The 24,578-nt window shown below is 44.0% G+C and overlaps 1 protein-coding gene across 1 annotated transcript; it reads left to right on the forward strand.

The window, feature by feature from the left end:
* The first annotated feature begins 561 nt into the window (after nucleotides 1–561).
* Nucleotides 562–22,560, forward strand: Cpa4 (carboxypeptidase A4). Its single transcript, XM_048340227.1, has 11 exons — nucleotides 562–637; nucleotides 5,693–5,774; nucleotides 6,172–6,306; nucleotides 7,934–8,032; nucleotides 10,870–10,971; nucleotides 12,146–12,250; nucleotides 12,962–13,072; nucleotides 14,561–14,651; nucleotides 16,857–17,056; nucleotides 17,947–18,031; nucleotides 22,285–22,560. Exons 1-11 carry the CDS (start codon nucleotides 570–572, stop codon nucleotides 22,470–22,472), a joined length of 1,266 nt encoding a protein of 421 aa, XP_048196184.1. The 5' UTR covers nucleotides 562–569; the 3' UTR covers nucleotides 22,473–22,560.
* The last annotated feature ends 2,018 nt before the right edge of the window (nucleotides 22,561–24,578 follow it).

Genomic DNA, 24,578 nt, shown 5'->3' on the forward strand with positions numbered 1-24,578 from the left:
CTAGGGCTTAATATATACAAGACAAGCACTCTTGCCACTAGGCCATATTCCCAGCCCCAGGCACTGGGGTTTAAACTCAAGGCCTAAGTGCTATCCCTTAGTTTTTTCCCCCTCTGCACAGGGCTGGTGCTCTACCACAGAGTCACTTCTGGCTTTTTGGTGGTTAATTGAAGATAAGAATCTCATGGATTTTCCTTCCCAGGGTTATTTGGAACCTCAATCCTCAGATCTCAGCCTCCTGAGTTGTTATTATTAGAGGCCTGAACCACCATGCCCAGTTTGAGACCTTTTCATTAATTTTTTATAATCACTAGATATCATCTGGTAAGCAATATGGTATTATTAGTAAGGACTTTTCTAACCTTGGGAGTGAATTCTTGACCATGTAAATGGAGAGGCTGGCCTTTATCACTGGAAAGGAATGGAAGAGGCATTGGTAAGGGCTCCGCCCAGCAGAGTTGCAAGGGTGCTTGGAAATCATATTAGCATTTCTGAGGACATGAGTCTGCCCTAGGCTCCTTATAAATACAACCTGACTCAGTCATTGTGGCCAATACTTTTCTTCAGACATGTGGTTGATAGTGTTCTTTGGGGCCCTTATTGGGTCTGGCATCTGCAGCCGAGAAAAATTTTTTGGGTAAGTTCTTTTTGTACTTATTATTTCAGCAATATGGGAACCAATTGAGGTTGAACAGTATGACAGTATGGTCTGGATGTGTGTATGTGTGTGTGTGTGTGTGTGTATGTGTGTGTGTGTGTGTGTGTGTGTATGTGTTTGCCTGTATTGGGTTTTGAACTCAGGTCCTTAAGCTCTTGCTTGGCTTGTTCGATTACTGCTGGCATGCTACCATCTGAGCCATGCCACCAGTCGTAAAATTGAAAAAGGAGAGAGTATTATGTCTTAGTGGAGTCTTGGGGGAAGGGACCTGTCTCACCTTTGTCCTGTGACATCTTGGATAAATGACTGCTCTGTGAGACCTGATTTTGTCTGTGAAATTAGAGCAAATACTCTCTTACAGACCCTTTCCAGCTCCCTAACTTGGGAATTGTTTTTCCTTCTTTTTTCTTATTTGTAAAGTTGGTTCAACAACCTCTAATGTTCATAATCCTACATCATTAATTCTAAATAATGACTAGAAATGGCTTGTTGGGAACTTTTGTCATAATGAAAGAGAGAAATATAGGTTTCAGGCTCCTTGCTTTCTCCTCTCCACTAATGGCAAAAACTGGCACTTTTGCATTGACTTCTGGGACAAGGAGCCCTAACAGGTTTTGCCTAGCCGCAGCTATGGACTGACAGGCAGGGCCACACACCTGAACTCTGTGTATGTGTTGCACACACATGCTCAAAGGCTCCACATAGAGGGTTTGAGGTTTGCAAAGGAGAGGAAATTTGGGTGATAGGAGAGATGAAAGAGATGCTTGGTGCCTTGTTAGAAGATTACATTATAATAACTCATTACTGCATAATGTGTTGCTATTTGCAAAGAGCTTTCATGTACATTATCTTTTGGATCATGTAACCACTCTGCCAGGCAGGGGTGTTATTTTCCTCAATTTACACATGAAAAAAACACCTCAGCTTTAGATAGGTTAAAGAACCTGCCCAAGGCTATTTAGCTGGTACACAAGGGAGCTGGAATGGAATACAAAACCCAAGCCTCTTTTTTTTTTTTGTCTTCCTATAACATAAGTTATTCTCCAAATAGAATCCTCTGTCTCACTGGTCTATCTATATCTATTAGTTTATTCTGTATTATACTATCTGGCTAAGGGAACTTGGGAGCTGTTGATTGAAGCAATTATTTATATGAGATTATTTATATGAGTAATTTTTATAGCGATGACTGTTCATACCTCTGTGTGTTGCCAAATAGCTCAAAGGGGTTAGGTATAGCAGGTGGCCAGGGAGGGAGATTTTTTTTCCACCAACAGCTCAGCAGTAGGTGTGTCCTAGCTGCACTTGCTGCTGTGTGAGCTGACGCATAGCACTGTCAGGCCCCCACGGAAGCAATTCACATGGCTGAAAAAAATCTCTATTGCTCAGGGTACAGAGCTCTCTGATGATACACCTGGGCTGAGACAGCTGGGCAGGGCCCCAGAGGGCTTACTGCAGGAGTTAAACACAGGAAGGGCTATGTGTCTAAGTTGATTGCTAATTGCAGATGGTTTTTAACCAATAGTATCATTCTTTTTTCCTCCTCCTAATCTGTTCTTGCTCCACAGTAGGGATCCCAGAAAACGTAGGGGAATCTTTTTGAGGGGAGGGCTATCTCATTAACATGTTCTGGTCACCTAGTTCAATGAACATGTATAGCACAGACAACTTGACATCTGAGTATCTGAGTGGTTTGGAGACTGGGCAGGAGCTTGGGTAGTTGTGAAGATGATAGTTCCTTTCTACCACTCAATCTGCTTCCCTTCTTCTTGCTTCTCCTCTCTTTCTTGCTCTGCTAGTGTCTTTTGTCCTAGACTTTAGTCATTTTAAGGTTGAGACAATGGCCAGGGCATCTGGAGGTGTCAGGCAAGCAGAAAACAGGGAGTAGCTGCAGAACTGGTTATAGTCTCTGTGGTAATTGGCAAGCAACTAAGAATTCTGCAAAACCATTTCTTAATACTATTCATGGTGGTTGCTGAGCCTGGTTGGGGATGAAGGCAAGAGAAGCACAAAGAACCAGCTGCTTAGCTCTACCTGCATGAAAGGATAGGAGCTCAGTCCCTAAAGCAATTATTGATTGGATCATGGGACAAATAGGGTGAATGAGTAGGCATCAATACCCACCACTGCCAACAGCCAACTGGGTATTGAAGAGAGCCAGCAGAGCTATCAGAAGATCATATAGAACAGGAATGTTAGACTCAGCAATTTGTATATCCCAACATGGTCCCCTTCCCAGTTCAACTCCCCTCTTTAGGAGGAGCTCAAGTTCAAGGTCTTAGAATTTCCAACTAGTGGAGATCCTTTGGATGTAGGCAACCATCTTTACCCTCATGACCTGGAGACCAGAACAACGAGGACAATGAGAAGGACTGCCCTTTCCATCTGTTTTCAGGTATCATGTGCCGATGGTCATGAAAACAATGTTAGACCCTACCATCACTGTTGCTGTTCAGTGCTCCTTGAAAACTGTACTTGTCTTTGGTTAGGGAAAACTTCATGGGTGATATGAGCTTGTCCCGAGACTAGGTAAGAGATTGGCCTGCAGTGAAGGAAAACAGCTAGGATTATAGGCAGTAATCACTTTTACACAGGACAAAGTACATGATGAGTTTGGGGTTTCAGTGGGGCCTGGAACTGAGAGGATATGAAGAGGTGGAAGCCAGCTCTTCTGCCCTGTCTTCTTGATATCTTCTTGCTACTACACACCTTTGTTTCCTTAACCTCTAAGCTTGGTGGATTAGATCCTGATGAAATGGGTTGTGGACTTAGTCATCATTAGGACTAGTTGAAATCACTGTGTTCTATTGCTGTGGACTGGGCCGGAGTATGGAAATTCTGTTGCAAAGTTACTACTATGGACAAAGTAAAGTGTATACACTTTGTTTATGAGAGAACAGGTGCCAGGATTCTCATACCCCTCCCCCCAACCTTTTTTTTTCATATTGCTCCTTTACCCCCCTTTCTGTTTCTTCCCTCTCCCTCTTTTGTGATTGCTTTAGACAGTACTGTTTTACAAATGCCTGATTTTGCCACTAGAGTTGTCAATGTGCATACTCTTTCTAAAATGCCTATTTCTGAGACTCTGCTTCTCTTCTGGAGTGATGGGAGTAGGCTGTGACAGTATGAGTTTAGCAGACTGGTCTTAGACCTCAGCCTTTCCTATTTTAATATCCTTCTCTCTTCTTTTTGAGGCTGTTTTCCTTGACTCTTCATCTTCTTGGGGTTTTGTACAACTCTTTGTGACATGTTCTATGGTCTGTTTTCTGTTGCTTTAACAAAATACGTGGAGCTGAGTAATGTGTAAAGAAAAGAGGTTCATTCCACTTACAGATTGGAAGATGGCGAGTCTAGGATTCCATCTGTTTGGTAAGGACTCCCAGTCTGCACCGCAACATGGCAGATGGTACCGTGATAGATGCCTGTGTGGGAGGCAGAGATCACAGAGCAAGACAGGAAGCTAGAGAGAGAGATTCAGGTGCCAGTACCACTTTCACAGGAATTAACTCCACGAGATCAACATTCATCCCTTCCCAGGGCCTAGCAGAACCCACCTCTAAAAGCACCTACTACTTCCCAGAGTCGCCATACTGGAGACCAAGCTTGTAGCACATGAACCCTTAGGGTACACCCGAGAACCATATTCATCCTATAGTAGGCACAGGCAAGCCTTGCCTCACCACAGCTCCTCTACCAGGTACCTGGGAGTGCTTTTAGCTGTCTCCTTCTAAGACCCTGTGGGGACCAGCTGGGGAGGGAGAAAGTGAACATTCACACTGGCATTTCCTCCAGACCAGCCACCTGCAGTGGGAGCTGCTCTACCAGGGGCCTTAAAACTTTGGGGCTTGCTTACACCTCTGGACCTTAGGACCTTCTAGAACCAAGCAAAACCCTGAGGGGCCATCTGGTCTAGACCAGTTTTTCTGATGAAGAGCTGTCACATGAGGCTGTACGTTTAGTTCCCTGTGACAGAGTCATTTACTCTGTCAACAGGTCCTTCAGCCCACAGCTCTCTCCACCAGCTCTTCCTGCACTCACTCGTGTCAAAGAGATGACGCATGTGACAGCATCTAGAGCAGATTCATTTGGGTCCGTCACCTAGCAACCGCCTAATGGCTCCCCTGGCTCCCTGAGCAGGCTGAGAGCTCAAAGGCAGCTTTTCATGTCCAGCCTTCTCTCACTCACCACACAGGACTTCAGGGCCTCTTTCCCCTGCCAACGCTGCAGAAGCTAAATAATGTATATGAAAGAAATGCAAGACAAACCACAAAGAGGGCTGCTATGGTGGGCCCCTTCTGGAGCCTTGCGGGACCTGGCAGGCATCAGTGGATCCAAAGTTCAGCTTCACACCAGGGCTGCATTCACTGTTCATATCAGAATGCACACGTATCCTGGGCTCTGGGGCTGGGAGAGGAGGCTGCGAGCTCCCAGCTTCTCTCTTCTGGAAGAAGGGAGCAGCCCACCCTCCCAGGATGGAGGGTCTGCTTGATTTCCTAGCTTTTCCCAGCCCAGAGGTTTTAGCCCTCACCTCTGACAGTGAAGAAGTATTCTTTATGTCTTCAGTGAGCTTTGCGTGTAACCCAAGAACATTCCTTTCTGTAAATTATATATGTGTTTTTCATTATAAAGTAATATGACCACATTACAGAAAACAGATACAAGGAGGAAAAAAAAAAGTAAGCCATCCATAATCCCATGACCCGAACTTGAGCGCTGTCAGCATTTGGTATATTTCTGTTGTCTGTTTTTCTTCTACAGCATCTGCTTTTTCCATACTTGCAATCGTGGCATACATACAATTCTGTGTCCTGTTCTTTCACTTAATATTTCCCTTCAAGTTATACTATAAGCATTTTTTCAAATTTGCCACATAGTCTTATTTTTAATGGCTATACATTATAACCAAAGACTAGACCATTTCCTCTCATTCGGCCCAGTTCTGTCTGGGATTGTGGGTTTGGGGTTTATTTGCCAGCTGAAAGCTCACCATTATCTTTTGCTTTTTTCCCCTCCTCTCTCCCATCCCTTTTTCAGGGACCAAGTTTTTAGGATTAATGTCAGAAATGGAGAGGAGATCAGCAAACTGATTCAGCTAGTGAATTCGGATGACTTCAAGGTACATGGTTCTTCTTAGACTTCTTGACTTCATTGGGAGAAGATTCTCCTACTACTGGAATTATTACTTTTATTGCCGAAGATTTTTGTACCATTGAGAAGATTGCAAGAGGAGGAGATGGGACGTAGATTACAGTGGATGGTCCAGAGAGACGAAGGCCTGAGTACTGAGCTTCATCCTTCTAGCTGCTCTGGATTTACTTCTTAGATTCTGCCAGACATTGCCTGCTGGGTAGATCTGACTAGATACAATTGTGAAATGGAGCCTGTTTACCCTTGAACAGATCTCAGCCCCTCAGGGATCACCTTGGCTTTTGGTAGTGGTTGTACAAGAATGAGCTGATTGTGTGTTTTACCTGAACTATCCTTTAGCCTGGTTTGATTTCTATTCCTTTCAGCTCAATGTCTGGAAATCTCCCTCTACCTTTGGTCGGCCTGTGGATGTCCTGGTTCCATCTGTCAGTCTGCTGCCAGTCAAATCCTTCCTGAAGTCTCAGGGCTTGGAGTACTCAGTGACAATTGAAGACCTGCAGGTAAGTAGGTCATGGTTTCACACTGATCACCAGTCAGGAGAAGACTTTAGAGATTTTTAAGGTCTGGTGTCATCCTTTTTCATTTGCTAGATGAAGCAATTTGAGGCAGATGAAAGTACAGGAACTTGTTAGAGAAACAGTGGGTCACAGTAGATAGGAATAATGCATGGATTCAAATCCCAAATTTTCTAGTTTGTGTCTCTGGACAAGTTTGGCTCTCTTGGGCCTCCATTTCCTCATCACTAAGCTACCAATGGTTATACTCATTTCATGCACTGGATTGAGAAGATCCTATAATCAAGGTACATAAAATGTTCCACAGTACCTGGCACATCATAGATGTGCCTCTTCCTTTTGTATTTGAAGTTAAGAGGCAGGAGTTGTGGGTGGGAAGATACTGGGGACCAGTAAAAAGTAATGCCCTTCATGAAAGGGAGAATGTCACCCACTGTGCCCAGAAGAGAGACCGTCACCACCTAGCCCCATGTCATGTATTGAACAGCAGGACAGTGTCTGGCTCACGTTGTCTCCTTCACCGAGGTAGGTTATGGACTAATTGGTGATTTGGCCCATGAGTTTCCTGATGGTGTGAGCAGCTGCGGGCTTACTAATCATCCTCACATGTCCCAGACATCTGCCAGGAACCTTCAAAGTATGAGTGGTTATAAGAATTTCTTTGTTTCTGAATGGTTTCCCAAGCTACGTTTTTCAGAGGCACTGGGTACCAGATGCAGGCTGATGGCTAGAGATTTCATACTATAGAATAACCAAATAGCATGTATGTTCCATAGAGGGAGTAAGTCTATTTTGAATGGTGGAATATAAATTGGACACCAAGAAGGAAAGTTTTATGGATACATGAAATAAATCTGACCACTCTCTATTTTTTAAGAGCAGCATAATATACTAAACATACATAGATACATGTATATTTAATTTTTGTGCCGGTACTGGGGCTTGAACTTTGGGCAGACACTGCCCTGTAGCTTTTTCACTCAAGGCTAGCACTTTATCAATTGAGCTTTAACTCCACTTCTGGCTTTTTGGTGGTTAATTGGAGATAAGAGTCTCATGGACTTTCCTGCTGGACTTTGAGCTGACTTCAAACTGCGATGCTCAGATCTCAGCCTCCTGAGTAGCTAGGATTAGGGGCTCTGAGTCACTGGTGCCTGGCCAGATCGTTTAAGTTTTACACCATACCATACTGATCATGAAGATCAGAATACAGAAGATAATGACTTTTCTCCTGAGTATTAGCATTGTGGTATTTTTATATACTGGAATGCTTCAGCAGACCTGAGAAGGTTAGAGGATAGTCATCTTAGATGAAATGAACACAGATGTTCTGTTGTTCTATCCCACAGAATTGAGTCAAACCCCTTATAAACCAGTGAGATTATAAAGTATGTTGCTGTGACAATCAAAAGTTCTTTGAGAAGCAGATACTATGATTTTCTGTTTCCTCCTACTTTGATCTTTAGTTTGTATAATTGGCCTCGACACTTGGGCTGCTCTGTGGTAAGGGGGCTGCCATCTTGTCTGGCTTCTGTATCAAGACAGAGCAGGAAAAAGCAAGATTTTCCATCTTTACTGGATCAATTTACCAACATGTTGTGTCTCTGTTCAGGCCCTTTTAGATAATGAAGATGAAGAAATGCGACGCAATGAAGGGAAAGAGCGGGGTGGTAGTAACTTCAACTATGGAGCTTACCACTCTCTAGACGCTGTAAGTGCTTCCTGAATTTGGCAACCTCTCTCCTTTTTTTTCCAGCTTCAGAACGATATCTTTTTACTGAGGGGCTAACACCTGTGCATTTTCATTCTTCCAATTCTCAGGCTGTTTAACTCCCACCAGCACCTAAGAGCATAGTGAAATGTAAACAGGACATTTCCCCCCACATCCATCCTCCTTTCCTTAAGCAATTTCTTGCAGAAATCTATGAAACAATTGCACTCCATTTTAGTCTTTGTAGTTCAACCTTCTCTCCCCGCCCTGCCACCCCCCCCCCCCCGCCATAATCCTTTGCCTGGAATAAAATACTATTTATTCCAGGCAAGTAGATAGGTGGCTATTTCCGAGGTTAACCAAATATTTCCATTCATTTATCAGGACAACTTATAATGTATAATATTTGTTTCATAATGCATTTTGGTGTGTTTAGTTAGAAACCACTTTATATAGATAACTTTCAAGGTAAGCCAGACTTTCAAAATGAAAAGTGTGGAGCAGAGTAATTAAATATCAAAAGGGAGAAATCAAAAAGGGACTTGAGAAATGAAAAGAGACTGTAAGTATGGGACCATACCATAAAGTACACAGCATCTTCATATGCACCCTCTCCCCCTGAGTCTACTTCATTAATGTGATAGTTTTAGTAGCTCAGAAACTCGTTCTTAAATCAAAATTTATATCCTCAGCTGGGTTCTGATGGCTCATGCTCGTAATCCTAACTACTGAGGAGGCTGAAATCTGAGGATCATAGTTCAAAGCCAGCCCAGGCAGCAAAGTCTATGAGGCTCTTAGAAGTATCAGAAGTATCAGAAGTAGAGCTGTGGTTCAAGTGGTTGAGTGCTAGTCTTAAGTGAACAAGCTCAGCACCCAGGCCCTGAGTTCAAGCCGCCATATTGGCACACGTGCGCATACACACACACATACACACACACACACGTATGTTATTCTCCCTTCATCTGCCTTAATGAATGTTCTTCATGTATAAACAATGTTCCTGGAACACTTTCATGAGATGTGTACTTTAAATTGCTTTTCAGAATGAGTGATTATTTCAAAAGCTGACCGACTATTTTCACTTCTTTCTCATGATTGTTGGTAGCTTTGTTTTTTGTGTGTATAAATCACACTGCCATTGATCCTTTTTGTGACCAGTGACATACATCTGCCAAACAGATGGATAAAGTTAAAAGTTCAGTCTTGGGCCATGGAGGAAAGCAGAACTTAAGGCTCACATAGCCATCAAACCTATGACATTAGCCTCATGGCCCTGGGACTCTCCCCAGTGGAGCTAACTAGTTGCAAATGTCCCCTGAGGATTGGGAGGAGGGCATCTCCTCACCTGCTGGCTGTCTGAGCCTCACTTTCTCATCTACTTACCCCTGTGTTCTTGGTTTTGGCACCTGTCTCCCAACTATCTCCTGTTCCTTCAAGGTCTTTTGCTGTGTATCTCTGAGCCAGCTGCCTCCTCCTGTGCTCATTTTGGGTTCTTTCTAAAAACAACTTTGAACCAGCTCATAGCCTATTAGTGAAAATTTCATAATTGTTTCTGCCAGAATTTTGGTTCTAGATCCTTTGTTTGTGTCCTGGCGGTAGTTGACAGTGTGGTTTTTGAACCTCACATCTGGATATAGCTTTGGTATTTTAACTTTTCCTGGGTGATTCTCTTTCCTTTCATGGTCCAGAAGAGCAACCTTGCTTCTCCTCATCTTTCCAGGAGTCAGTGATGGGTATAAAGTTTCCAAGCTGAGTTGGAAGCCAAATGTACCCATTGATCAATTTCCATTCTCTAATACGGTAGTTTCCTCTTCATTTTTGCCATCTCTGGTTCCCCTTCTTGAGCTTATAAACTGATCGTGAGTCATTCCTTTGTACTTTATTTGGTTGCCTTTGTATTTGGGAGCTTGGGTTTTTGTTGTTGATTTTTGCTTACTTGTTTGCTTTTGTTCAGTTTGCCATATTGACTGCCAGTCTATAAACCCTTTAAGCTTGATTTTATTCTGTATTGATTGCACATTTTCCTTCTGTGTATAGCTCTTTTGTCCAATCTTAAGGACTAAACAAATTCATTTCCTTCTTTTGGCCTTCAAATGGCTTGAAAAATGAAAATGGATAAACTCCTATTTAAATAAAATGTTCTTTTCTTTTTATTCTCTCTCTCTGAAAGCAACTGGGTGTATCCTTAGCATTCTTAGCTACCATTTTCAAGTCCTTATCACTTGGAAGGGGGGTGCCTACAACTTAGGAGATCTTAAGCAAGATGGCCCACAGAGATAGATAACAGAATGAATATAGCATTTTTGAATGCAACTATTTTGATTTCTTAAAATTTTTTTCACAATGTACATGATTTATTTGTGTGGTATGAGATAAATGGCCCAGGCTTTATTTTTGCTGCTAGAGAATGTGCTTAATGGGGTTCCACTGGTCCAACACAGGATGGATGAATGGAAGACCACACTTTGTATCAGTATCTGTCTAAGTCTACCTAGTTGAGTGGCCTATAATTTTGTGGACAAATGCAAGATAATTTTCTTTCAAAAAGGACTCTTTAGGTTCTTTCTTTGTAATAAGCATTCCATGCTGATAGTATGGTCAACCTGAAGATATCTTGTAAGACTGACAGGATAAAGTTCACACCTACCTATCCAGAGATGAACATATTTTACAAAGGTCTCCTTGAGCCAAGCACTGTGACCTGAAATCCCAGGTCTTGAGAAGCTGAGGCAGAAGAATCTAAGTTTGAGGCCAAGTATGTAATGAGTCCCTGTCTCAAAAAAAAAAAACCTGTTAAAAATTAAAAATGTCTTTGGGTTTCCTATTTTCTGCTTCAGATTTACCATGAGATGGACAGCATTGCTACAGATTTTCCAGACCTTGCAAAAAGAGTGAAGATTGGACAGACATTTGAAAAGAGGCCAATGTATGTCCTGAAGGTAAGGCCCTGGGCCCTTGCAAGGTCCTGACTGGATGTAGGCTTTTGGCTCCTTGGGTCCAAGAAGGATCCAGCTATTGTACCACTGAAGGAAATAGCAATCATCTTCTCTCCTCTAGATTTGGACCTGACAGAGCTTCTTTGCTAAATAAAGGACAGTTAGAAGGAGCATATCCCATTCCATGTTTTGGCTGAGGGACAGGATCAGAGAGGAGATGGCTAGTATTCCAGAATGTTCTAGAAAGCCAGTCTTGCCTTCATTCCCAAACAAGGAAAGGTAGAATAGACCTATGAACTTTATTCTACTTGTTTTTAAAAGTTACTTAGGTAGATAATTTTAGGGTTGTTATAATATTACACCCAGCCTCTGATGCTTGGCTGCATGAAGCTTAATTTTCATATATTTCTAACAGATTCAGGTCTGTATTGGCAAAGAAGATAGAGAATGATGACAATGACATAAATTACATAAACAACCAAGCTGAACAAATCAAAAGGAATCTGGGCCTATACCATAGAACAATTGATGGCTTAAGAATTCGCCAAACCCTTAACTTCCCATAAGCTTTTAAAGACCCCAGATTTATAGCAAATTACCAGTAGGAAGGGAGACCTGCCACTGAGCTGGTTGCTTTCAAATAATTACATTTAGATTATTTGCCCATCTGATGGGGACCCTGGCTTCATTAGCACCAAGCTCTGACCTAAGGGGCCCAAACACTATGGCAAAAACAGGAGGCCGAATTCATTACTGCCATTTACAAAGAGCTACAGTGAAGCAGTCTTCTTCCTAATTTAAAACTGAATTCATTTATTGCATCAACCCAACAGCCTGGTTCACACACCCATGTGTCTGTCTCTGTTGGGATACTATTTGAGGCCTTTCAGAGACATACTATTATCTCTAATGGCACCAGCATTCTAATCCACAATAACAATTGGTTTTCCTTCCCAATTTGCTCCCAGAGCTGGAGAGGTTCAGGCTGCCTGGAGCTGAAGCCAACCAATTAAACTCCCTGGTCACGGCTAAGCCTGATAAATAGATGGGGCCCTCAGGAACATTTGGTCTCTGAATTATCTTAAATGAATTAAATGAATAGGAGCGAGCTGGGGAGAGGAGAGGTGAGTAGAAACTCGGGCAGGCAGGTCATTTTCTGGCCTCTTCTCTTCTGCAGTTCAGCACGGGAGGAGACAAGCGGCGGCCAGCCATTTGGCTGAATGCAGGCATCCATTCCCGAGAGTGGATCTCACAGGCTACTGCCATCTGGACGGCGAGGAAGGTCATGTCGCTTTGGAATTAGCCAAGGATCCTAGTGGGGCCAAGGGAACCCTTGCAGGGCAGAGGAGTCCCATATGGCTGGGTCTAAGGGATGCAATGAGAAGGTGCTCTGTGTAGAATGGGGTCTGGGACCCCAGTAAGCTAGGAGCTCTTCAGATGTGACAAGTAAATGGTCAAAGCTCCTTGGCCAGCCCACTGTGGCTAAGTGACAAAGTGGCTGTGATTAAGCTAATGTGCAGCAAAAGTAGGCCCGAAGGAAGCACTAATCTGCCACAGGCTCAGCAAAGGGAATGAAGCAGCCCTCAGCACCAAAGTCAGAGGAGCTTTGTCTTAATCCTCCAAGCCCCACACATCCTCAGGGTCTTTGCTAACATCTTCTAGAAAGTCTGTTTCAAGCGAGCAGTGAGAGGGAAGAGCAGTGTACATATAGCATCTCTTTCCTGGAAAACACAAAGAAAGCAAACATCCCTAGTGTCTTTGCAGTTGGCACAATCATAAGCCTTGTCCCTGGATTTTGAGGGGGCTCAGAGAGCTTTGCCCCCTCCACCGCCCCCCCCCCCCCGGCGGGGTGTCGAATCCTGGGAAGCTTTCAACAGTGGAGGCTCTTCTGGGAGCATCCACTCTAGATACTGGGTGTCCTGGGAAGACATAAGGTTAGACCTAGCAACTAAGCCTGCCATAGCTTGACTGAAAGCATCTTGTTTCTGCTTAGATTGTATCTGATTACCAGAAGGATCCAGCTATCACCTCCATCTTAAAGAAAATGGATATTTTCTTGCTGCCTGTGGCCAATCCTGATGGATACGTGTACACACACACCCAAGTGAGTAATCGCACATGGCAGGGTAGGGCTGAAACTGGCTTTATGACGTCCCTGCTTGCTAGTGCTTCCGAGAGAACCTCTACCCACACAATGTTATGAGCTTCATGACAATTTTACTTTTTCATCTTTCTCAGGACTGAGAGTCACCAGAGACTACTTTATCTATGTATTATAAGTTATTTATTTTTTCTAAAGAGAATAGCCTAAGGAATACTCTATTATGGGTCTGGAACAATTTTTTTTTAACATTTTACCAATTATTTATTCATCTTTTTCTCTCCTACACAATTTTCTCCTTGAAGTATTTTAAAGCAAATCCTACACATGTTCATTCCCCCACAACTACCTAAGTATGCATCTCTAGCTATTATTATAAGGATAATAATAAAAAAACCCTAAACCCACTACCCCACTGACACATTTGAAAAATTAATGGAAGTTCTTTAATATCATCTCACACCCCCAATTATCTTAAAAAAATGTCTCTTAGGAGTCAATTTATTGAAGTCAGCAAGGTCTGCACGCTGCATCTGGTGGCTGTGTCTCCGCTGTAGCACCCACACACATCCTTTTAAAACGTCATTCATTTGCTGGAGAAACCAAATAATTTCCTGTATAACGTCTCACATTTCAAATTTGGCTGATAGCTTCTTTGTTGTGCCACTTAATTTGTTTCCTTATTCCCTGGTTGAGCTTTTGACTGACTTCAGATGCAGTTATTTAGGCAAGAATGGAATAGGTGCTGTGACCTTGGTAATCACAAGGTAAAGGACCATCAATCTCACTTCTGCAGAGGCCACAAGTTATTCAGGAGATGCACTTGGGACCAGCTTGGTCCCAACTTGCACACAAAGTTTTTCATCAGTGCGTTTGGAAGAGTCCCATTCTCTCCCTCCCTCACACACACTCTCTCTCTTCTTTTTCTTTCTTGGCAGTCTTGGGGATTGAACTCAGGGCCCTGTATTTCCTAGGCAGGTGCTCTACCCTTAGAGTCATGCCTCCAGGCCTTTTGCATTGGTTATTTTCAAGTTAGGATCTGACCTGGGCCAGACCTGGACTGAGATCCTTCTACTTATGCTTCTCTGTGTTGCTGAAGATGATAGGAACACACCATACCACCATGTCTCTGTCGCTGGGATAACTAGCTTGTCCAACCATGCCCAGCCTTTGGTTGAGATAGAGTCTTACGAACCTTTTATGACTAGACTGGCCTTGAACCTTCACCCCTCTCCCCCATTTCCCATTTCCCAAGTAGATAGATTGACAGGCTTGAGCTACCATACTCAACGGGGTGGTGTCTCTTTCTTAACGTCCAAACCTTCCTTGGTCTGGGGGGAAGAGACCAGACTACATGGGCAGTGAGGAGAGGAGCCAGGCAGGGTCACAAGCAGCTCAGCCATCTATTGTGGTCATCTCCATCTTATTCCCTAGAAAAACCACTCACCACTCTTCCAGTGTGACCTACTCTGTTTGCTGGCTTTTTTTTAGAACCGGTTTTGGAGGAAGACACGGTCCCTGAACCCTGGAAGCCGCTGCATTGGCACTGACCCAAACCGAAACTGGAATGCTAGCTTTGCAGGTAGGTGGGCGATGATATTGACCAAAGCTGTCCACCCGTGTCCTGAGCCGGGGACACAGAGCCAGCTCCCAGGTCTTAGGTTCTTCACATTTATACATTGTTTTAAAAAATATTATTGGAATCTTGAAAGAGAATGATTCAGTATTTCCTGTCCTCCTGAGACAATATTGGGGCAGAGAGTCTTGGCACTGTATTTAATCATGCTAATTTTTTCTTTTCTTTTTGGCTTACGTATGTATACGTTTTTATCTGTCTTTTTTTTATAGCACTAGGATTTCAATTCAGGGCCTAGGCACTCTATTATGTAATCTATGCCCCCCAGCCATTTTTGCTTTTGTTATTTTATGACTAGGTCTCACTTTTTAACATGGCTGGCCTAGACTGCTATTCTCCTATTTAGAATTCTTGCCACACTAGGCGTCAGCCAACTGCTACTGTGCTCAGCTTTTTATTGTTTGAGATTTCATGAACTTTTTGTCCAGGTTAATCTTAGACTCCTAAGCATTTAGGATTAGAGGTGTGAGCCATCACACCCAAAGTTTTTGAATATTTTTATTATTTTTTGAGGTTTATAAGGTTTATTAGAGAGGCCATCTTTCCCACAAGAGAGGGAGCAATATGACTCCTGTTCCTACCCAGGTGGATCCTTGTAACAGCACCTCCCCCATCCCTATATTATCTTTATGTAGTTACACAAAGGAGTTGCTATTCAACAAAAGTTTATGAATACAGTGTGTCTTGATCAATGTCACCCTTTTCTCCCACTTTCCCCCTCCCCTTCCTGTCCCACCCCAGGCTGTAAAGTTCATTTCCAGCAGTGTCTAGTGAGTATCATTGTTGCATCGGTTCACCCTTTGTCCCACCATTTCTTTGATTCCCCTTCTCTTCCCCAAATCAGATAAACTTATATATGACAAAGGGTACAGAAATTAAAGACAGTGACAACAGGGAATAAACCAAAGGAAAAGAAAGAAACAAAAATAACTGCAAACAGGACACTAAAAAAACCTCTTATTACTATTTCTTGGAGTTCATTGAGATAAACTCTCACTCTCCTTAATTTGTTTTTCTAATCCTGAGGCTTGAACTGGGCACTATCCCTGGCTTCTTTTGTTCAAAGTTAGCACTCTACCACTTGAGCCATAGCACCACTTCTGGTTTTTTCTGTTTACGTGGTACTGAGGAATCTAATCTAGGGTTTCATACATGCTAGGCAAGCACTCTACCACTAAGCTACATTCCCAGTCTTCTTATTATAAAAGTAATATACAGAGTAGTTATAGTTACATAGTCAGGTAAAGATTACATTTCTTTTTGAACAATGTCACCCCTTCCCTTGCTCTTTCTTAGTTTTTGCCTCTTGTTCCCACTCACAAGTTATATAGTTCATTTTACAGTAAATCCTTGACTGCATTCTTCCTCCTTCCCCCCTTCATTCCTCTACCCCCTGCCCTTGGCATCATCCTCTTGGAAGTACCCATCTCCTGTTGCATAGAAATACCACAAAAATCATTGGGGGTAGGGAATCATAATCATAGGAAAGGAGCTACTATGAATGTGGGACCTGAGGTTGTCAAAGTCAAGCCAGATATTCCTATACCAGGGGTGGTTGCATGCACGCACACACACACACACATACACACACACACACACACACACACACATACACACACACACACACCCCACATGCCCCCCCCCCCAGGGAGCTGTATGGTGAACTCACCCGAAAGCAATATTTCTAAATGCTTGTCAAAGAATCAAGAAATTTTAGCCACAACAATAGATTATTTTTGGCAGTGGTTGGCCATTAAGATCTGAACCAAGAGAATAAGTTGACACCAGAATAAATGGAGTAATTTTCATTATTTATTGGTATTCATATTAATTATCTAGCGTACTTATTAATTACAACTCATTCTCAAGTATGATATTAATTATGGATGACAACAGCTATTGGCACAATACAAGGTCAACTCTATCCATTTAAAGAAGTCCCAACAATTTTCCTTGTCAACTGTGGTAGCTCCGACACCCTCATTCTCCCTTCCTACCCTCCCATTCCCAGGCTGCACACCTTGATAGGTTCTTATGGGGGCATCTACCAGTGGCTGTCTATTCCTACCCCAGCTCTGTTAGGATTTGAGTGTCCTCGTTTCTGTCATCTTGGCCTGTGGGTCACTGTTTCTGGCTGGATTTCCCTGACAGGAACCGGAGCCAGTGATAACCCTTGTTCTGAAGTATACCATGGCCCCCGTGCCAATTCTGAAGTAGAGGTGAAATCAGTGGTAGATTTCATTCAGAAGCATGGGAATTTCAAATGCTTCATTGACCTGCACAGTTACTCTCAGCTGCTGATGTATCCCTATGGGTACTCCATGAAGAAGGCCCCGGATGCTGAAGAGCTGGTAAGTGATGGCAGTCTCTACCTGGCCCAGAGGCTTCTAGACCTTGAGGTCCAAAGTGGCCAATTACAGCTGAAGAGCAAGTGTAGAAGTCTGAGTAAGTGTCAGTAAGGGCCTAGACTTGGGATGTGCTATCAGACCTACTGGGGACAGGAGGAAGACAGTTCTTCTTATTTGTGGCTCTTATCACTTTCAAGGACTGTAACTGATAGTCAGAAGCCTGTGGCTCACACCTATCTGAGGATAGCAGTTCAAAAGCCAGCCCAGGCAAGGAAGTCTGTGAAACTCTTATCTCTAATTAACCACCCCAAGTCTGGAAGTGGAACTATGGCTCAAGTGGTAGAACACTAGCCTTGAGCACAAAAGCTCAGGGACAGCATCTAGGCGCTAGGTTCAAGCTCCAGGATTGGTATAAAAACCCAAAACAACAAAAACAAAAACAAAAACCCTGACCCTGCCTGGCTGTCTCACTTATTTTCCTGACTGGAGCATATCATGTACCTATGGTTTGCTAAGGGCTGTGCTTGCACCATAGCATACAAGGGGGAGATACCCTTGCCTTGGTCAAGGAAGAGGGGGAAAGAAGGTGGAGGCCATTGTCTAGGGGAGTTCAGTATCACATCCAGTGAGTCACCTCAGAATGGGGAGGACTGGTGAGGACAGGGCTGAGATCAGCCGTGTGACATGAGCATAGGCCACAGCCAGCCCACAATCCCCAGGCAGAGGAAGCCCCACCCAGGCTCATGGATAGGTGGGGACTAGTTTCTGGCTCTCTCCATTCTAGAGTTTCCATTTGGTAATGTGGCCTTCCCTTGTGCTCTGGGACATGGCATTTCTCTCCCAGGGTCAGAACTCAGGATCTGTCCTTTCTCACTCTGCTGCTTCCTTCCCAGGATGATGTGGCCAGGCAAGCGGCCGAAGCCCTGGCCTCACTGTCAGGCACCAAGTACCAAGTGGGCCCAACCTGTACCACCGTCTGTGAGTACTTGCTGTGTGTGAGAGAGAGCTCTTTAGACAGTGCTCTGAGAGGAAAGGAGTTGGAGGGGCAAATTACACTCCCTGATGCTGTCTGATTGTTTTTGTGGTTAGTAATAGATGAGATTTATGTCCAGCCTGCATGCCACTAGCGGCAGCAGACAGTTGTCTTCACCAGCATCCCCTCTACGCTCCAGCTATTTATCACGTGCCTTTATGAGTTATGTCCTGCCAGCTGGGGAGAAGCTGCATTCTTCATCTTGCATTAAGGATCTTGACATAGTTTACTGAAAGGTTTAGCAAGCCCGTCTTTATATTTTCAAAGGGAACCCATCTTTGCCATGGTAGGTTACTCGTAGCGGTAGTAGGGGTGGGGTGGAGGGTCTATTTTCCTATCAGAAATGAACAAGGAGGATTAGGGGGTCCTCCCTTATCTAGGAAAAAAAAAATCTACCAAGCCACAAAACTGGTGTGTGTGTGTGTGTGTGTGTGTGTGTGTGTGTGTTTTCCCAAACAGGATCCCGCCTATAGCTCAGGCTGGCCACAAACTTTGAATCCTCCTGCTTTTAAGCCTCCCCAGTGCTGGGAGTACTGTTGTGGATCACACTTGAAGTTCGATCCCCGAAGCCTTATACTGAGGAGATACCTTTGTTTTGATTCCTTGATGAAATATTTCATAAGAGCAATTCACATCCCTTGTTTTGGGAATCGGTCTCCTAATGCTTCTGTTGGGGGAAAAAAAGGTCATATTTTAAGACACCAATGCAAGTAAAGCACAATTCTAACGCTTTTTAAGGGAGTGGCCCCCTTTCCAGTGCCTTCTCTGAGTATTCCAACTGTTGGCAGGTCCAGAGACTGCAAACTTGTGGGCCTTTCCCTCCTCAGCCCTGGAACTCAGCCCCTCCCCACCATCCCACAGTGCCTGCCTTCCCTTCAGCCCTTGTCTTCAAAGCAGTTAGCATGACGCTGGCATTTGTGTTGCTAATTGCAGCAACAATCTATTAATTATTCATGGTTTATTGTTATTGATGCTGTGAAATGGGAGCTCTTTAGAGGACACATTCTGAGACTTTCTCCACCTTCTCTGCTTCATTAGTCAATCCTAGAGCCATGGGGACTTGCTAGGATCCTAAGGAGGAGGCCCCTCCAAAGATCTGTGTGGGGGGGGGGGGTGGGGGGAGTCACCAGGGTCCCTGTTTGGGGTCAAAGCATGACCTTGTACTCCCACATCAAACAGATCCTTCTCTCCAGCCTGAGTTGTGCTAAATCAAGGGACACTCACCAGACGCCTCCCACAGGAGGGTGGGAAGGCTCTCCGAGTGGTGTCTAGGAGCCATCAGTTTCCTCTCATTTTCAAAGCCCATCTTCTGTATTCTTGGTAGGCTTTCCCAAAACCCAAAAAGGTGTTTTTTGTTTTATTCTATTTTTGCCAGTCCTTGCGCTTAGACTCAGGGCCTGAGTACTGTCTCTGGCTTCTTGAGCCACAGTGCCTCTTCTGGCCTTTTCTATATATGTGGTGCTGAGGAATCGAACCCAGGGCTTCATGTATACGAGGCAAACACTCTTGCCACTAGGCCATATTCCCAGCCCTGTTTTCTGTTCTTTTGCATAACCATACTATTTAACCTCAAAGGGTTCTGGCATGCAATATGGAAGTAGTTGATAATTATCTTTCCTTCTTAGATTAACCATTTCAGTGAAAGCAATTCTACAATAGACTTCAAACTTCACTGCCTTTTTAAACAGAGCTCACAGAAGAGATTTCAGCCCCATTTGTCAGGACTGAGTGGTTTTCTGAGCAGGAGTCTCTATATCCTGAAGTCTTGCTTGGCTAGGTTGGGTGCTAAGGACCTTCTGCTAAATAGCTCCAGCTTGTTTTGTCCCTTTACTTCTTGCAACAGCTTTTTAGAGTTTTATGTCTTCTCCCTTCTGTCAGACAATCAGCTGTTGCTTGAAGGCCAACTGCCTTTAGCAACTAGTTCCCTTCCTCTTCACTCATTCTGATCCACCAAGGGCTTAGATGTAAATTCATTGGGGCTCATCTGACTCATGGATATATCATGAGTATTAAAGATCTTTGAGACAATATTATTTATCATCAGGAAAGACTAAGAACATCTAAAACTCCAATCAGGAGGGTCCTGAATAAAAACACTTTTTATGCATTCAAGATGTGCTAACAGGGAGTAACATTCAATTGCTGGTTGAGAAATACAGTGCGCAGAACAGTGTCAATAGTACACTGGTGTCTAGGCATGGTAGTTCATGCCTATAACCCCAGCCACTTGGGAAGTAGAGGTTTGGAGGATCAAGGTTCAAGGCCAGTCTAGACAAAAAAAAAAAATGGAGATGAAACCTCATCTCAATAAAAAGCTGAATGTAGTTCTCACCTGTCATCCCAATTACTTGGGAAGCATATATAGGAGGATCATTGTCTAGGCTGGTGTAGGCAAAAACGACAAGATCTTACTCAGGAATTAATTAAAGCAAAAAGGGGTGGGAAGTGTGGCTCAAGTGGTAGAGTGCCTACCTAGCAAGTACGAAGCCCTAAGTTTGAACCTAGGTTTTGTTTGTATGAAACAAACAAAAATATGTTCCCATGTTTGTTTGTCTTTGTTGATTTTGAGGCTAGAACTCAAGGCCTGGGCACGGTCCCTGAGCTTTTTCTCTCAAGGCTAGTGCTCTACCACTTTGAGCCACAGAACCACTTCTATTTTTTTTTTTTTTAAAGAAGAGGTGGACATTGAGCAGGGAATTAAAGTGAAGTTCATGAACTTGATCACTTTTAACCTCAAGCTATACTCCTTTTTGTTGCTGTTTTTTGCCTTCCAGAATCAAAATGTTTTGAGATTCTTGAGTTCAACTTATAAAGAATCTCCAGAAAGTTAAAATATCACTGTCTATTTGGGCTGGGTAGAGAGAAGCTATGGAAACAGCAGAAGGATTTCAGAGGATAAAAGAGCCTCAGGGAAAAATCTTGGTGGAAGCACCAAGGGTTGTTTCCCTATAGAAACATCTCCTGGGAATAAGAGAAAGGTGAACATACTTGCTTTCTGAACAGCCATGTTAATATAGATGGAACCTAAGTAGACCGGAGAAATCCAGGACTTTCTGCTCAGGTCCACCTAGGTTTAGGTTCCAGAATAGTCATTTCCACCTGTAAGTTTCTAGATAAATAATCCATTTTCACCCTGTATTTCCTCATCTGTAAAACAGGGATAGTAATACCTTCCTTTAAGTTTGAAAAGACAATGAGGGCATAAATATAAACTTTTAAAATACATTGACCAGCATTACTTAGATACTGAATAAACAATAGCAATTGTTGACATCATTTTATCATTCAAGATCAGCAACATTGCTCACTTTTAACCCATCTTGCCTAAGTAGTAGTAGAATTTGACTGAGAAGAAACAGAAAAAATAGGTCTCGTACCCTTCTCAAGCCTTTTGGCATAGGGATTCTGAAGGAATGTGTTTCCTTTGCTCTGCTAACCAGTTATCTTTTGCTATCTAAAAAAGTTTTGATACTTAGCAGCTTAACACAATAAATATTTATTTCCTTATATGCTTTGTAAAGTTCAGGAAGTCAAGAGACACTTAACTGGGAGGCTGTAGCCTAAGGTCTCCCCTGGGGCTGGGGTCAGGATGTCTTGCAGGATTATAGGGAACCCTCGGCTGACAGGGCTTGGAAAAGCCGTGGCTTACTCCGGTGTGTGTGTGGGGGAGCAGTGTCTGGTAAGTTAGTGTTGATTATTGGCAGGAAGTCAAAGTTCTTCACATCAATCTCCTGATTGGGCTATTTGAGTGTCCTCACAATACTGTAGCTGGTTTTCTTCAGAGCGAGTGACCCAAAGAGAGAACAAGGCAGAACCCCGAGGTCTTTCATGACAACTTCCTTTTGGCTTGTTAGTTACAAGGTGGGGCCAGTCCTATTCCGTGCTGTCCAGAGCTACATAAGGGTGTGATCTACAGGAGACGAGGGTCCTTGGGCTATGTTGGAAGTACCTACCATATACTTTGTCCACGAGATTAGTTTTGAGTAGCCTGAGAGATGGGAGAATTTCAAGACTCTTAGTTTAAAATGAATACAGACCCTCATGCTATATTGCCCTAAGACCTATGGTTGGTGCCCATGTGTCCGGCTTGCAGAGATGACTCTAGACTCCTGAGAAACCCCAGGCAAGTAGCGCTATGGCTCTTTCTGAGTCCTAAAGGCAACTAGACTTCAATAACATTTACTATTTTGACTTACAGATCCAGCTAGTGGGAGCAGCATCGACTGGGCCTATGACAATGGCATCAAGTACTCATTCACATTTGAGTTGAGGGACACTGGGCACTACGGTTTCCTCCTGCCAGCCAATCAGATTATCCCCACCGCGGAGGAGACCTGGCTAGGGCTAAAGACCATCATGGAGCATGTGCGGGACAACCTCTACTAGAGCTTCACACAAGTAAAGGCGATCATTCCTTCTCATGGGAGTCAGAGTCCTCTGGGTTGTAGAGAGCCTGGCCAGGCCAGTCCGCTTCCAGCCCCACTCCTGGTGGGGCACCTGCGTACACATCCACCAACATGTTTGGTCCTGTTGTTCAGCTTAACCTTTCCTTTCATGTGGCTGGTTGGACAGTCCATACTCAGGGTGATCCTTTCCCGGTGGCATGTTTCTACCTCACTGTTGGGGTTCAGCTTTGGCCTTGAGGGGGATGGGCATTGGAGAGCGCGCCTGAGAAGCCGCCCTTTCCCCAGCCCTGGGGAATGCGGAAGCAGGCCACAATTCTCTGGGTCCGGGACCAGAAGAACCGGCTTTGCGAACAGCCCCCAAACTTTCTCGCCAGCCCATGTGCCCCCCAGTCTCGCAAGCTTTCGCCCCTGGCGTGGCGCTATCCAAGTGATGTTAGCTCATGAGGGGGTCCTATGACAAGCTCGCAGCCTATCGCCAGCCCTTGGTCGATCACCCCTTTCTCTCGTCACCTCCTACCATATCAGACTTAGCCCCTCCCTATTAAATCAGATTTGCTCTTGAAGCGTCTCCGAGATCCGCGTATGCCTGGCTTTCTTCACGGGTAAGGAGGGGGATAAAGCGATCTTGTACGGCCCCGTGCACCTGAGGTCTTTCCTGAGCCCCCCACTCCACTCTGGCCTTACCTGCAGGTCAGGTGACCAGGGGAGAGGGTGAGAAAGGGAGCTGTTAAAGCATAGCAGAGCCTGGATCTCCGCGCCAGGGGAGGCGACCCGAACCCGGCACCTCACCTTTAGATTCAAAACTTTCTTTAATTTCTCTTTTAGAACATATTTTCCCCTTTGCTGTCTTCCTCCCTCCATCCTTTTCCCTGATCTTTTTAAGACAGGGTCTTATGAGGTTGTCCAGGCTGGCCTGGAATTCCTGGGCTCAAGAGAGTCTCTTCCTCCAGCCTCCTTGTTGCTGGCCAGTGCACCTGAGAAACACATTTCTTTAAGCAACAAATCCTGATGGGTCTTCAGTATTGGCCTCCCCTCCCTCATGTTTTTGGCCTGAATATTTTGTAGAGGCTCTCTTCCCATCATTAGGTGCAGAGTGTCTAAACCCCACAGTTCTTAGCACTCTCCCCTTCAATGTTTCTGGGCTCCTGGAAGGGGATTTGTGGCACTGTTGATGATGCTCACCCAAGATATCAGATGCAGGGCGGCCTGGATGGCCAGATTCCTCGCTTAGCCCTATTTGTCCTGATAAGCTCATCTCCACTTGGCTTTTTGAACTCACTTCAAAGGTTTTGCCCTTACCCCACAGATTCTAAATCATCAGGCTGTGCCTCAGCTCTGCTCTGGATACACTCAGGGCTGCAGTACATTCCTGCTTGTGCTCTGATGTATCTTGCACTTCCTTCTCTTCTCCTGAGCCTTCCCCGTCCCCCACTTAAAACTTACGTTCTATTTTGCATCCTGGACCCTGGCTACCTCTGTGGAACAAGAATTCATCGGTCACAAACCTTTCAGTTCATCTTTCCTTAGCATGTACCATCTGTCACCACCTCCCTTTTTTGTGTTGTTTTGTTTTTGCTTTTTTTTTTTTTTTTTCAAACATGTCTGTAAATCTTAACCTTCTGCCTAGGCTCTGTGCAGCATCTGGTGTGTCCTCACAAGCCAATAAATATTCAATATGAGCCTCACGATCATCTTCTATTCTTTTCTTTCACCTGAATAAGAACCAAGCCATGGTTTTGAATATGCAGCTCTTTGTAATGTCAAAAGTCAATTCTAATCCCTGCCTATATCGCGTGACACATAGGAAAGCCTTCTTGATTAGGCTGAGGGGCCTCTGGGGTAATGCTATCTTGGTGATTTCACTTAGGTCTGGGTCTTGTTCTTCATTTCTCAACCCAGAAGCTTGCTATTCTTGGGGTCTGTGTTGATTAGACCCAGGGATGTTGACTCACGCCTTCAGAGCCCAGATGAGGCAAATGATAAAACCAGAATACAAATTTATTAATTTACATCATGGCATGTAACTGTTTAATGGATTGGATCCTCACGTCGGCCTGAACAGTATATTCTCAGTACATTCTCTCCC

The sequence above is a fragment of the Perognathus longimembris genome, chromosome 2 (assembly GCF_023159225.1).
Source record: "Perognathus longimembris pacificus isolate PPM17 chromosome 2, ASM2315922v1, whole genome shotgun sequence".
Lineage (NCBI taxonomy): Eukaryota > Metazoa > Chordata > Mammalia > Rodentia > Heteromyidae > Perognathus > Perognathus longimembris.

Bases quoted from the DNA above. Each gene is read 5' to 3' on its own strand.
- Cpa4 (XM_048340227.1), top strand. From the start codon at position 570: ATGTGGTTGATAGTGTTCTTTGGGGCCCTTATTGGGTCTGGCATCTGC. The intron at 5,775-6,171 runs GTACATGGTTCT...TATTCCTTTCAG, and splicing joins TGAATTCGGATGACTTCAAG to CTCAATGTCTGGAAATCTCC. The intron at 10,972-12,145 runs GTAAGGCCCTGG...TCTCTTCTGCAG, and splicing joins GGCCAATGTATGTCCTGAAG to TTCAGCACGGGAGGAGACAA.